Raw genomic sequence first — 15000 nt, forward strand, 5'->3', positions numbered from 1 at the left:
AACATCCAGAGACGCCGGGTGAATCTTGGAGAATCTGGTAACAGCTTCTCAAATAGGGACTCACCCTCTGCAAATGCCCAGTGCATGCGCATAGTGTTTTGCATTCAATTTCAGGAGGTCTCCAACCATCTGAAGCTCCCACAGGAGAGTGACTCTCAGACTCTGGGGGACCAGAGAGCCACTTGGGAACTTAAAAATCTTGGCTTCCAGACCCCAACCCCAGAGATTCTGATTTTATAAGCCTAGAGTGGGTGCAGGTAGCTACACTGGATGCAAGTCTCCCAGGAGTTTGATGCAGGGGGATCTGGAGACCATTCTAGAAAGACTTTGGTCAATATGGGACTTTTGTCCCATACACCCCAGGATAAGAACCTCTGCTCTGGAAAGAAGCCAAATTGAACATTTACCTTCAGTGCAAAGGGGAACATAGGGGGTGCTTCGTATGACCTGATCCCAAGGATGAGAGGTGCTCCCAAGGTAGCCCAAGGCCATGTGATGACTTAGTGGGTAGATGGGTCTCTTGTGCCACTGCTCCAGAGGCCCCCACTCAGGGCACCTGACACATGTGTCTCAGGTTAGACTGTGCCCTCTCCCCAGGCAAGGACCACACATGTCTTGTGTCTATTCCCAACCCAGAGCCAAAGTAGGGCTCACCCAGTGTGGCTCTGAGTGAAAGCCCATTAGCCTATGAGACCTATTCTAGGCCCCTCCAATAAGCATTCAGGTTAGTTCCCATCCCCAGTGGGTGCTGACAACCATCTGCTCTCAGAGTTGCGCAATGAGGGAGGCTCATTGTCAAAGGCTGGCCTTCCACTTACAAGGCCCAGGCTCCCCTTTCAGAAGGTCTGGTTTCTGAGTTCTTAGTCTGTTCACCCCTTCTGGGAGCTGTGTGAGTAAAGCCACATCTTTGGTCTTCTCTCTCTCTTTCCAGGTGATATTGGTGGTCAGATGGGACTATTTATTGGTGCTAGTATCCTTACAATACTAGAGCTCTTTGATTATATTTATGAGGTAAGATTTGGGATTGCTTGTGGGGAAATGACCATAAGCTGGTCCCCTCATCCTGCCCCCATGTCCAGAACCAAAGTGTGGGGGAGAGGATGGCCTCTTTCCACCAGGGCCTGCTCTCTCCTCCCTGTCCATGGATATTGTCTATCACCGAGTCCTAGACATGTGGGAGGGGTGGGTGTAACAGGGATGGAAGCCACAGCCCTGTCCTCAGGGAGCTGGAAGAGCTGTGGGCTGTCCACACTCCCAGGGAGGGAGGGATGGGAAGGGTTGAGAAGGAGAAGAGACGGTGCTGAGGCTACCTCTGAGCCCCGCGATGGTGAGGCCGGATGTGGTGGCTTCATACATGAGTGTGTCTGCACCCACACACTCATACCACATGCACACACACGCACCACACACATATATATCACACACACTCACACTACTCACAAATACACACACTATATGCACACACATATACAACACTCACACCACATGCACACACGCACACCATTCACACACATATACCACACCCATTCACACACATATCACATACCCTTATACAGTACTCACACACACACTGCTCACAAATACACATACATCATACACACACCCCACACACATGCACACACACCACTCACACATAAACCACACACACCCCACATGTTTACACCACCACTCACACATATACGCCACATTCACACACACACGCCCCTGCCCTCTGGGTGGCCTGTCACCTGTGTAGTGCATTCCATGACCCAGGCAGCTTTAGGGGAGGGGCATTTTCTGGTGATCCTCATCAATCCAGAGCAAGAAGAACAAGGACACACCAGCCGCATCTGACTGGTGACAGGCTGGGGAGATGTCTCCCTCAGAGGCAGCTGGAACAGGGCCCCTGAAAGCTTCTTGAACCAGGAACAGTGCCCTCCGGCATTGAGAGCTCCTGGTGTTCGTCAGCCTTCCTCCTGCATCACCCCCAGAGCAAAACTGGCTCCAGTGGGTCTGGAATTCCTAAGGTATACCCAGGCCCTACGCGGTCCCCAGGACCCTGAGCATCAGCCCAGCACGCAGAGCCTGCAGAGCAGAGCCCGCCTCCCAGAGAGCACTGTCAATGGCCAAAGGCCCCTGGGAATCACTGTGGGGAGCTAGAGGAGCCCTGTGACCTGGGTTCCCTGGAGTGCCACACCCTTCCTCTTAGCAGGGTAACCTTGTCCCTAAGCCCAAATCAGGTCCCGTGGCCAGATACTATTCTGCTTTATTAATTTTTGTGAAAAGCTGTACAAAGCTATGAAAATTGGATCACACCAGGTGACATATTTAATAACTACCCTTTACTGCTAAGAATAAATGGTTATGAACTCAAGCATGCCCTATCTTTTGAACTATGGAGTTGTCAGCCTAGAAAGTGATTAGTAATCCTGTTCCCCAGGCCCAGCCTCAGGAAGGGGTCTCCCAGGCTGCTCCTGAGGACAGACGGGGAGCCAGCCGTGCCAGCACATACCGCTTATCCACACCTTCCATCCGCAAGAGGAAGCAGTCCACACTGTGAGACAGGGCCCTCCCGTGACCTCTTCCAGGCTCTCGCTCCTGCACCAAAATCCCGTTTCAGCCAAAAGATTGGGGAGGGCCTCCTAGAGCTGGCTGCCATGCTGGGCTCCTGCTCGGTTTGTCCAGCCCCAGCCCAGGCAGCCGCTGTGGGTGCCCAGCTGAGCCCAGTGGAGAGAGGCCTCGCGACCTTGGCACCCTTCTCCCAGCCCCAACAACCCCTCCCTGCCTTTCTTGCAGCTGATCAAAGAGAAGCTATTAGACCTGCTTGGCAAAGAAGAGGACGAAGGGAGCCACGATGAGAATGTGGTAAGAGCAGCTCGTGGGATGTAGGCTGTTTTGTTCCTCTGACTTCTATAGCCATAGGAAACCACATATTGGGGCAGGGCGGGAGGGGCGTCCCTGGCCTCACACCTTTCCTTGGCTTGCGACCACCCGTCAGCTCCCAAATCCAAGGACACTCCAGCCGAGCCTTGAGTCTCTCTCTGAGTCTCATCCCAAAGCCCACTAGTAAGCCGTGAATGCAACGGATACCAGGGGATGCTTCCATGGGTAGGTCCTGCCCAGCCCCGTCCAGCTTCTCCCAGACCAGAGGGCAACGCCCCTCATCTCGTGCCTGGGGAGAACCAGAGAGGCTACGCGTAGGTCTGCTCCCTTATTCTCTGCGGTGGCAAAAGGCAAGCAGTGATGTCCCTGGTACTCTCCTCCCTTTGAAGTAGACATAGGGTGCGGGGCACTGTGAGGTTGGTAGTAGCGATAATACCCCTTCTACCAGGTACGTGTCAGGCTCTGTGCTACGTGCCTGAAGAATGCCATGTTGTTTCAGCTGTACAGTCACCCTAGAGAAAGGTCTATTTTTATCTCCATTTTGTATTTGAGGCAGTTGAGGCCCAGAGGCCAAGGTCACATGGCTGGTGAGTATCAGAGCTGAACACAAGGTGCCCCTAACCACTGTCCTACTTTGCCTCTCTTTCCTGAGCCAGACAGGCGGCACCTCTGAGGGCTGTCCCTTCTCCTTCCCAAACTCAGTGGAGAGACACAGGGATCACTGGCTTTCCCTGGGGTCAGCACTTCTGGCCCTGAGAGGACCACGCCCGTTGGGTGGGCACCGCCCCCTCGAAGTCAACAAATCCAGAAGGGATCCCAGCACCTCCCACTTCTGTTCCAGACGCTATTTCTCTACCCATCTCCCAGGCTGCAAATCCTGCTTTAATTCTCTCGGGCCCCTGTTAGCAGCCTCTGTTAATAGAAGACAGAGTCTGTTGAGGGGAGGGCGGTATGGAAGGGGCCCAGGCTCTGACTCAGCTGACCTGGCTGGATCCCAGGTCCCTGCTTCCTAGATGTTTGTATGGGGACAAGTCGCTTAACATCCCTGAGCGTCTGCCTAATCACAGAGACCTCAGAGGCTTGTCATTCGGATTAAGTGAGACCAGGCCTGCAAAGCAATCAGCAGGTGCCTAGTTTACAGCAAGTGCTCGGCTTGTGGAGGTTCCCTCCCCCAACCCCTCCTTTGCTCCTGCCTTCAGAATGTCTCAGAGTCACAGCCTCCCCTCCATGCCCTCCCCCATCTACAGCCCCGTCCTCAAGTCTCCCCCAATATCTTGGCACAGCCTCCTGGCTAGTCTCTTTGCTCCCATCCCTCCCAGCCTCCTGCCCACCGCAGCCTGGGAATCGCCCCAAAGATTCATGGCCATCTCAGTCCCACCCTGCTCAGGGACCCAAGAGGACTTCTTCCTGGGGCCAGCCTAACCCTAAAGGTCCTTGGGGCAGCTCTGGTTCTGGCTGTTGGGACCCTCCACGCTTCCTGCTTGGCGTCAGCAATCGGCACCCCTTGCCCCAGGCCAAGCCATGGGCTGCTCCTCCTCCACCCCAGGTAGGCCCCCCAAGGAGACCCCCAAGGACAAGGCCAGGAGGGGCCCTCCGGCCCCAAAGCTAGACACCACTCAGATGTGGCTTCAGGTGGCACATCAGGGGACCTCTAGGAGAGAAGGTCAAACCAGCTGCTAAACCCCATCACCAGGGAGCCCTCTCCCCACCCTGGGGGGCACCTAGGTGGACAACGATGAGGATTCTGAAGGCAGTGAGGCCCCTGCAGCCTCATGCCCCGAGATGGCAAACAGGTGCATGAAACGTATGGGGTGGGAGCAGCACCGCCCCGGCAGAGCCCAGAAGTGGGGAGCACAGTTCCCAGGGCTGCTGGTGGCATCGTGATGAATTTTTGCCAAATGAATGTAAACATCCACTTCCGCTTCCCTCCAGAGCACTTGTGACACGATGCCAAACCACTCTGAAACCATCAGCCACACTGTGAATGTGCCCCTGCAGACGGCCCTGGGGACCTTGGAGGAAATTGCCTGCTGACAGCCCCCGGACCACCCGGCACCCCCAAAACAGACCTTGAGGCTCAAGACCCAGGACAGGGGACCGCAGGCTCAGGTGGAATGGCCCCTGGCAACGGAAAGAAGCAAGAGCCCCCTATGCACACATAGCAAACTATCTGCCAAACCTCGCTCCGGCCGCGGCTGACATGACGCGTCCTCGGGCCCCGCCGTGCGTCCCTCCGAGGAGAAACTAGTCACACTCTGGAACTGTCCAAAAACCAACCTGCCATCACATCTCACTGCCAGATGTATAAAGCACCTGCATGCCCAGACTTCTCACGGCGCCACCTCCACGTCTGTCTCTGTATGTGACACTCCTCTGTGTGGCGTCCAGCAGCCACTCTGCAGCCATGCAGTGGACCGGGTTCCAGCCCAAAGTCACCCTGAGGCCACGCTGGAACCACAACTGCCCAGTCTAGAGGGAAACCGCAGACCTCTTGACGACGTCCGGTCCTTGTGTAGTCTGTGAAGGTTCTCAACCTGCCCACAAACCCCTTTCCCCGCAGCTGACCCAAGGGGTGACCAGGGCCACCCCCCGCCCATCCCAGCGCCTGTGATCGAGGCATGGTGGCTTGGGTGACTCCGGGACTCCTCCGCAGCGCCCCCGTCATTCTGCTCTCCCTGTGACACGGCTTGTACAGTCTGATTCTCTTTCTTTGGGGCTTTTTGGTTTGTCTGTCAGAAATCAGTTCTGTTTTATTCTGTTTTCTGATTTTTGGTTTCGATGTTCTGAGGTTTGGTTCAGTTCGGTTTTTCCATTTTCTCTGGCGTTTATTTATTTGTGCTTCCAATCACAGTCATATTAAAAGCTGGTCTTGTGGAAATGGCTGTGTCCCTTCTGCGTTTTCCCCACACTCAGGTCTCCCTCCCCGTGGGCTTGGGAAAGGGCCAGACCGGCCCAGTCCAAAACCACAGATTTTATATATGTGTATATATATATACACACACACACACACATATATATATATATAAAGTTTTATGCAGCAACACTTACCTTTACAAAATGTGTACACTGTATATTCTAGCCTATTCTCCGTCTTTAAAACCTATTGATCGTAACCTTGTCAATGACTTCGCAACCCACTAAGGAGTCGCAGCCCATGGTCTGGACGACACTGCCCTGGACCATAGGCATGTGGCATGAAGGGGGGAGGCAGAGAAGTCTGCCCAGACCCAAAAACCATAGGAGGCCTCATATCCCTCTGCTCTTCCGTCCTCTGTCCCAGCTCCTCCTGACCCCATCAGTGAATCCTGGCTGGACACAGGCCCAGCGTGGCCCCCCTCCCACATCCCTGCCTTTCTCGACCCTCTCCACACCCCACCTCCTCACCCCCATCAAACAGACCTGCATGTCCCTGCAAAGGTTACATCTTCCTCCCCATGACTCCTGAGAGGATGGCCAGGTGGGAAAGGAGGTTGGGAAAGTCCTTCACTGGGGAGGGGGCATAGAGCTTCCTGTTCAGGCAGAATCCTTGTCTTCGCTGCATCACACTATTTCTATAGGGACAGTTCCCATGGCCTCACCTCACATCCCCCCTCCCCCCACCACTTCCAACCCGTAGCCGTGAAGAAAGGCCTAATACAGTTTGCACCCTTCTTCTCATGCATAGATGCACAGAAAGCACTGGTAGACCTGGGGTTCAGGGTTCTGGTCCCTGCTCTGCCATTCAGTCTCTCCCTCTCTCCCTCTCTCTCTCTCCCTCCTCCTCTTGCCCTACCCACTAGCACAAGGAAAAGGTATTTCCCCAAGGTGATCAATCAAAAAGAGCCTCGCACCAGGAGTTAGGAGCCCCAGCCCCGTGGCCTTCTTCTCTCAGTAGCTATATGATGATGAACAAGTCCCTACACCTCTCTGGACTCAGTTCCCTCAGTTTGAGGATGAAGATAATACCTTACCTATGTCTTCACAGATGATCTCGGGGGCCCCTTCAGACTCGGAGTGCTCCTCCTCCTGCCCAACGGGACAAGTCAAACCAGCTGCGCTCACACGCTGGCGGTGGCCAGAGGAGCAGGCAGGACCAGCCTCCGGGAGGCAGCTGGGCAGAGCTTCCCTGTGATGTCTCCTCTCAGCTGGTGCTGCCCAAGGCCGTTGGCAAAGCTGGGTTTTAATTCTTAAAAACAGAGTGCAAAGTTGCAGGAAGGGGCCCTGTTTTAGTTTAGTATCGCTGCTGTAACAAATTATGACAAATTTAGTGGCTTAAAACAACACATATTTATTCTCTTATAGTTCTGGAGATCAGAAATCCGACACGGGTCTCCTGGGACTAAAATTTAGGAGTCACCAGGGGGCGTGTTCCTTTCTGGAGGCCCTTGAGAAAGAACCCTTTCCTCACCTTTTCCAGCTTCCAGAAGCCTTCCTACGTGCGTTGGTTCATGGCCTCTTCCTCCTTCTTGAAAGCCAGCAATGATGGGTTGAGTCTTCTCACATCACACAACAATGACCTTCTCCTGCCGTCGCATCGCCCTCAAACTCAGATCCTCTCCTGCCCCGTCTTCCATCTTTTAAGGACCCTTGTGATTACTCTGGGCCCACAATAACCCGGGATAATTTCCCCATCTCAAGGTTATTAACCTAATCACATCTTCAACGTCCCTTTTGCCATGTAAAGTAACATATTCACAGATTCCAGGATTAGGACATGGACATCTTTGGAGGCCATTGTTCTGCCTGCCAAAGACCCTTTGGGCCAAATAGCCAACAGCCCTCATTTTCCTTCCTCTCTCGCAAGAGAGGAAGGAAGGGACTTGCCTAGGTTCACTCAGTGAGTTAGTGGCAGTGTCAAAGCTATACCCCCAAGCTCCCAGGCTCACACTTCCATTTGTAAATCCTCTTAAAGCAAGAAAGACTGAGAGTGATCATTTTGCCAGGGCGTGGAAGTCCTCTCCTGAGACAGACTCACCCCTCACTACATCAGGCTAGAAAATGTCCAGCTGGTACCCCAGACTGTCAGATGCAGAAGAACAGGGAGTGTCCTCAGACCACCCCCATCTGGGACAGGAACCGAATGACATGTCTATTCAGGGAGTTGGGAGTCTTCTGGATGCTTCTGCCTTGCTCCAGTTGGTTTCATAAACTTTTAAAAATCTATAGCTTAAGTTGCAATTTGAACTGCTTCATTGGATTTCTGGCTTCCTTTGCAAAAAAAAAAAAAAATCAGATCAATCTGAGATGGAGCAAAGAATATTCTAACAGGTTTGGATTGCTTCAGGCCTCACATATATTTGCACCTCTTCTGATTTGGGGATTCTGGCTTTACTCACGTTGCAGCAGGTCTACAAATTTAACTTGTTTAAAGAAAAAAAGATAGGAAACTCAAGAGAGCAAATCAATTGCCAGCTCCTGGTGATTATTAAGTGGTTGTTAACCAAAGACACAGTTGCGTGCCTAAATTCCTGGGCGTGCTGGGGTGGTTTTGATTATCATCATTTCAAACAAGTAGCCATGTGTGTAATCATTCCTTCGTGAAGATCTGGAGAGGTTAGATAGACAGGAGACTAGGGGATGGGTCACGTTTTTGAGAGTGACCCAAATGATGACACGAAGGCCAGGAGTGTAGAATAATCACATGCCCAAATCACAAGGCTGAATTAGCAGTGACCTCAAAGAGCCAGAAGATAAATCAAAAAATCAATCAATTCATCAAATCACGGCACACAACCTCAGCAACAGAGTCAGTGCGGCTTGCGGCAGTTAGGGAGAGCGGAAGGAAGAGGCGTCTCCGTGAGTAGCCGTGCAGGGTCTGAGCAGGCTGCCTCCATGCTGTTGCTTCGTTGTTTTTGGTGGAGACAAGCCGGAGTTCTTTTATTTTTCTCTTTCCAGCTTGAAGCTATTTTTGTGAGAGCCTTAACTATGAACACGTCTTGTGAGAAAGGGTCCACAGAGGGTCTCTGATATGGTTCTTGGCAGCTGGGAAGGAGGAAGTCAGAGGCAGGCCCCGCCCACAGGTGTGAGCTCGGTGGGCAATGCGAGTTCTGTCAGGTAGAGCTGAGCTCAGCCTGCCTGAGCCTAGGGGCCCGGGAGAGACCTGGGACCTCTTCTTCCCCAGGCTCAGTGACTTCAATTCCACTTTGAGGACTAAACTCAGCAGGGGTGAGGGCCTCCCGAAAGCTCCAGTGAATGTTACAGAGAAGCAAGGAGGCTCCCAGAAACCAAGGAATTTGCTTCCACAGGCGGGTGTGCTAACAACCCAGATTCCCTCGCCGCCAGGGCCAATCCCGCGCTGCACAGAACAAGCTTCCTGGCCCAGTTGGAAGGGAGCAGGGCAGCAAAGGAAGAGGAAACACCTGAAGGACACGAGTTCACCATTGATGGGGCACTATTGATTGTCTGTCAGTTGCGCGCCAGGCACTTGCCCTCAAGGAATGTATCATCTGAGAAAGGAGGACTGACAAGGAAATAGACGACTATGGGGGTGCTGGAGAAGGCATGGTTGGGGGACTGCACGTGCCTCCAGGGTACCTGAGCAAAGAGTGAAAGGGGAAAGTGTCCAAAATGACCACTGAGAGATAGGCAGGTGCCAAAGGATGAAGGGCCTGGTCACCACACCGAGGGGTGTACCATGGCCAAAGTCCTTCAAGCTCCTTCACCTGCTCTCCAAGTGTCTATGATGATGTTTCCCAAGCCAAGGGTTGATTATTGAGCTAATGGCTTCTTTCCACTCATTTGAGGTTCCTGGTGCCTGGAATCATTTTGTGCATGCGTTTGTGTATTCCTAAGACTAATAGGTTGAGTATGTTTGGGACCATTAGGTCCCTGGGGACCATGACACAGATCAGTGGGAACCAACCCAACCTGAGGCCAGGTGACAGGAGGACAGTCTCTTACTAATTCCATTTAACATTTGGTGAAACTTATGCTCCCTGGCTTTGCAAGAACTAAGCCATAGGTTGGACAGAGAGCCAAAGGACTGGCTTTCGAACTCATTTCTGCTGTAAATTGATCATGTAACTTTGGACAATCTACTTCACTTCTCTGGACCTAAGCTTCCTCCTCTATGAAAGGAGAGGGGGTGGAAAACAGACAGACACCTCTTTGGAGCATCCCAGCTCTAACAGTCCACAGGTCTAAGTTGAGAATGGATGTCAGGGATCCAAGGAAAGATTTAATTTACTGCTCAGAGCTGCTATTTCCCATCTACATAATGGAAGTGATGGTGCCTCATTTTCAGGGTAATTATGAGGAATTAAATGAGCTAGGGTATATACTTTCTATCTTTTCTTTCCTTTTTTGTTCCTGTAAAACATTGATTCTTAATCTTGTTTGGATTAAAAGGAAGGTTAAAGCTATGAACTCTCTCCCCAGAAAAAAGGCACATAGTCACATGGATATCCATGACATTTTGCATACAATGTTAGAAGGGTTTTGGACCCCAAGAGCCCATCTGTGGTCCCATAGGGATGCACTATCACCAGGAAAAGCCACCCTGGTTTAGAAAGTGCTAAACTCTCCTCCCAAAGACCGCCACAGGACCACAAAGAGCAACCAGCATTTCCTCTCCTAAAATGACATGATGAATGCCATTTTTCAATTTCCAGGAGGAAGAAAGGATAGATAGGATTTGATCAATTTCAAGTTTTTCCTCCCATAATTTTTTTTCAACCTTTGGCACCTGCGACAGCTTATGCACTAGTGAGTTCACAGATGGCAAAATGAATGAACGAGAAGAAAATGAATATGAACAGAGAGTCTTGGAGACATGATTCCATAAAATTATTTTATGCATGTGGAGATTTTGAGGGCTGAGGAGACCTGCATACATAGAAAGCAACTGTAGCATCACTTTGCAAACATCCCCATGGCCTTGTTCCTGAGGAACGTGACCACTGCGTGCGAGAAATGCATACACAATGTTCTCCGGCTGCCGTTGATCCCCCAGACACACACCACTGTTGACGTCGCATTCGTTTATGAGCGGGACTACAATGGTGTGTTTTGTTTGAAAGTAATCATAATAAATCCGCCCCTGATGATGGCTGTGAGTGATGCTTTGGAACGGGGAACTTGGACTTCGTGCCTCCTTGAAGTTGCTCTCCACGCCATCCCTCTGAAGGAAGTGGCTCATTTGGCTAACTTATCACCATTCTGGGCCATTTGTCTTTAGTGTAATTCAGACTTTCTGGCTTCCTTTCAAAAGGAAATATATCAAGTTAAAATTGGCCCAAGACAAAGTGATTGGTGGGCAACAAAGCATACCCAGCCCAACCCACCTTGGAGGGAGGAGGGTCAAGAAACCTCTGGAAGAAGACTTCCAGCCCCAGGCTAGGGTCCCTCACTCCACAAGCACTCTCTGTGAGCCCACTATGTACCAGGCACTGTGCTCAGCTCTGGGGTCCATATATCAAGGGGTCATAATCTCAGGAGCTCAAAATCTAATCGGGCAGAGGTGGGAAACAGATAGGCATACAAGAACCTGCGCAGCGAGAGCTACAGTGGAGGTGCACCAAGCCCAGCATGCTCGATGGAGAAGATGCACCTGGGTCTGTGTGCCGGGCTGAGGTGGAGCAGGTTTGGGCTGAAGCCTTGAGAGTTGGATGGAAGTTCTGGGTAGGCAAGTTTGCAGAGGAGATACCTGAGCAAAGACTTGGAGGCAGAGGAGAACCTGGAGGGTCTGAAGAAGGATGGATCCCTCCTGGATAGGAGTGGGCTCTCTCCACTGCCCTGCCTCCACTGTGCCTTCCCACCCCAGGGGTCCAGCTGTCTGAGAGTCCAAGGGCTAGTCCAGCTATGGAGGCTGGGACACACTGAGGATGAAGCACAGCCTTTGGGGTCCAACAGCCCCATCCAAATCCAAGCTCCACCAACTGCATTACCTTGGGCAAGCTCTAGAGCTTCCCTGGGGCTCAGTTTCCTCCTAAACAATGGGGATGACCATTTCCACTTCCTAGGGGTGCTGCGAGGGTAGTGAGATTAACTATGGAAAGTGCCAGTGTGATGCGTAACACATGGCAGGTTGGAGCTGATGAAGTCCCATCCTACATGCCAACTCCATTGACAGCGGCTGCCATTCAAGTGTCAAGAAGGATTCCTGACCACATAGTAGAATAGAGGCTTGTGCTCAGTTTGCAATGTCGGCTGTGGGCAAGAAGTGATGGCACACATGCCACCCTATACAAGGTGTCCAGTAAATGCTGGACCCCATCTGACTGGGCCAGCCTCCCATAGTCTTCTACTCCAGAAGCCTCAGGCCAGTGCGGAATGGAAACAAACTCGGCCATCTCCAGCGGACGGCATGGAGCTCACCCTAGAAGAGTGCTCAGCAGAGCCTCCCTCGGCTGCCAGGAGCCCCTGGCCCCCTCACCTGTCCTTACAGGGAGACAAGGGGGCTTAGCAAGCTAATCATCTCCACATGTAGTGCAAAAGATCTAGAAAAGCTCGTTTTGAATTAGTCTCCTGGAGCCAAACTAGTCCAAGAATGAGGTGATTTAGACTCAAAATTGACAAAAATTCACCTAATTCTCCCTGCTTCTCATAGAAATCTCTGCCACTTTATCCCAACCATCCCCCTTCTCCTTCCGCTCCTTCCTCCCACTCTCTCCCCTCTCCTCTTCCTCCTCAGCAAACAGTGATGAGGACATGGTGCAGGCCTCCTAAGTATGCCCTGGTCACCAGGACAGGAAGGATGTGTGTCCACCATTCCTCCCCCGGTGGGCTGGAACTCGGCACCCTGAGAGCTCAGGGAAACCAGAAAAGGGGCCAGCGTTTCTCAAGCCCCCACTCTGCGCCAGGCCCTGGACTAGGTGCCTCACTGCTCTACACTATGTAATCAATACCATATTGTAAGGTGGGCTTTATCAGCTCCTCTTGCCCACGAGGAACACTGAGCCTCGGAGAGGTGGAATGACTTTCCCAAAAGAAAAAAACCCATTGTACCAGCTCTTCCCAAATTGTGCTGAACTCCCTCTGCTCCAAGACATGCCCAAGGGAGAGGTGACTGAGACTTGGATGAAAAGCAGCCAGGGTGGTCCCCCAGAGAGGTAGAGAGTCTCCCCAAGAGGGCTCAGGAGGTGCAGTGGGTCCATGTGGAGAGATGCCTAAGGTCTGATGCATCACTAGTACTTAATGAATGAATTGTTGCTATATTGAAAGATACTATCAGAACCCATTCATTTACTGATTCTACAGTCATTAGCTGAGCACCTACCATTCATTCATTTGTGCATCAATCGTGCATTCAACAAGTTCATTCATTCATTGAGTACCTACTATGTGCCAGGCAATTTTATATGTGCTGGGGATAGAAGGGACAGACAAATTTCCTGCCCTCATGGTGCTTACAATCTAGTATAAGGAGACTGAAAAAGGGATGTGCATAAATTCACATGTGCACAAAATAACCTCAGATAGTACTACACACTGTGGTGGTAAGACAGTGACAAGGAGGGGAGAGGATCTCCAGCTACGGTGGTCAGAGAAGTCACTCTGAGGAGGTGAAATTGAGACAAGACCTGACTGAAGAGAAAAGAATAGGCACTCAAAGATCTGAGCAACAGGCATTCCAGGAAGACAGCAGCAGGCATGAAGGCTCCGTGGTGAAAACAGGCTTGTTGCCTCAAAGGACGGCGTTTATCAGCTGGAGTACAATGAATGAGGGAAGAGTGGTAAAGCGATGGAGAGAGGTAGGAGGCATCATGTCCTTTCAGGGAACCAAGTGCAGGGATGCATGCCAGCTAGAGCAACAGTCCGTGAACTGCAGGGGGCAGCTGAGCCCGGGTCATGGAAGACCATGTGTACCAAGCCAAGGAACTTGGACTTTAACCTGAAGGTGAGAAAATCCCCTGGGGCCAGGATGCAAGGGAGTAACAAGGTGGAAAACTCAGTCTAAGGGAAGGGTTGGGATGGCAAGGGACACACTTTCGAGGCCATTGCAATTGTCCTAGGAAAGGAGTGACGGGGGCTTGATTTACAGTAGTGGTATGTGGATGGAAAGGAGGGAGACATGTTAAAAAGGTAAAATAGGGCAAAATGACCAGTGGGATGAGGGGTGAGAAAGTGATGTGGAAGCAGGGAGACGCCAGGACATAGCCTGATTACTCCAACCAGCCTGAGCACCTCACTTGGGAATTGGGACTTCCAGGCGGAGCTCTATGCCAGTTAACCCTGATGCGCAGGTGAGGGCTCCCTGGCTTTGGCCAGCACAATCTCCCCTGGATACTCCTCTTCCATCTCCTGTTGCTGGTCAACCACCCAGCCCAGGATCCCTTGTCCAGGCCTGACCTCTGCCCAGCCCCACCTGGAGGGGTCCTGAGACCATTCTGCCAGCCCAGAGCCTCCAAGACCTTTTAACAATGTAACAACTCTCCCTTTGGCTCCAAGGGCCTCACTCCACCGACTCCTGGGTGGAGGGGACCCAGTGGAGCACTCAGGTGGTTGCAGGCAACAGACATCTAAAGTGAAGTTGAGGTAGAGAGTATGAATCACCCAAAGATGATGAGCCATGGGTCTCTGGCCAGGTGAGGGAAAGAGAAGACTGCAGGTGACCCAGGACAACCACCTCTCAGAAAAGTACAGGGCCCAAGAGCACACATGGAGTCACATTGACCTGGGTGCAAATTTATCTCCTCTGAGCCTCTGTTCCTTATCTGTAGAATGAAGATAATAATGGTACCTCCGTCACAGTTATTACTCCAGGGTCTAAATTAGATAATGCCTGGCACATTGTAGGCATGCAAGGTTTGCTTTAATATTAAAAAGAGCAGCATCTCCCTACCTATGACTTGATGAGCATGGACCCATTAGCCGTTGATCCCCACAACCCTCTGCTCCCAGCAAGGAGCTAGTCCTTCACCACTGCCCACTTGTATGAGCAGCCCTCAAGTTTTATCATCACCTTGACTTGGAGGCAAGAGCTCCCTTGGGAAGCAGAACCAAAAGCTAGGATGGGACAAAAGGCAAGACCAGCTGATACCCTGGGGTTGAGAGTGGTCCAACACCAGACCAGCAGTGGAAGGAGACTGGCCTGCCTCACCAACTGTGGATGCTCTCGGCGTTTGTTGACCAGTGGCATTTGGAGATGGCACGTTGATGGGGAGGGTATGGTCGACATCGTAGTCTTCTCTTCTCCCTGGGAGTCACCAGCCGTGTCTC

At 51.8% G+C, this 15000-nt stretch overlaps 1 protein-coding gene across 2 annotated transcripts in view; it reads left to right on the forward strand.

Annotated features, from left to right (window-relative positions):
* The window catches only part of ASIC2 (acid sensing ion channel subunit 2), a 995375-nt gene extending 989635 nt beyond the window's left edge, over positions 1-5740 (forward strand). For both annotated transcript variants that reach the window (XM_070560848.1, XM_070560847.1), the window contains exons 8-10: positions 932-1011; positions 2776-2844; positions 4795-5740. In XM_070560848.1, coding sequence (XP_070416949.1) covers positions 932-1011; positions 2776-2844; positions 4795-4896 — 251 coding nt within the window. In that variant the 3' untranslated portion in view covers positions 4897-5740. The remainder of the gene's footprint in view (positions 1-931; positions 1012-2775; positions 2845-4794) is intronic.
* Positions 5741-15000: the final 9260 nt, after the last annotated feature.

The sequence above is a fragment of the Equus przewalskii genome, chromosome 10, assembly GCF_037783145.1.
Source record: "Equus przewalskii isolate Varuska chromosome 10, EquPr2, whole genome shotgun sequence".
Taxonomy (NCBI): Eukaryota; Metazoa; Chordata; class Mammalia; order Perissodactyla; family Equidae; genus Equus; species Equus przewalskii.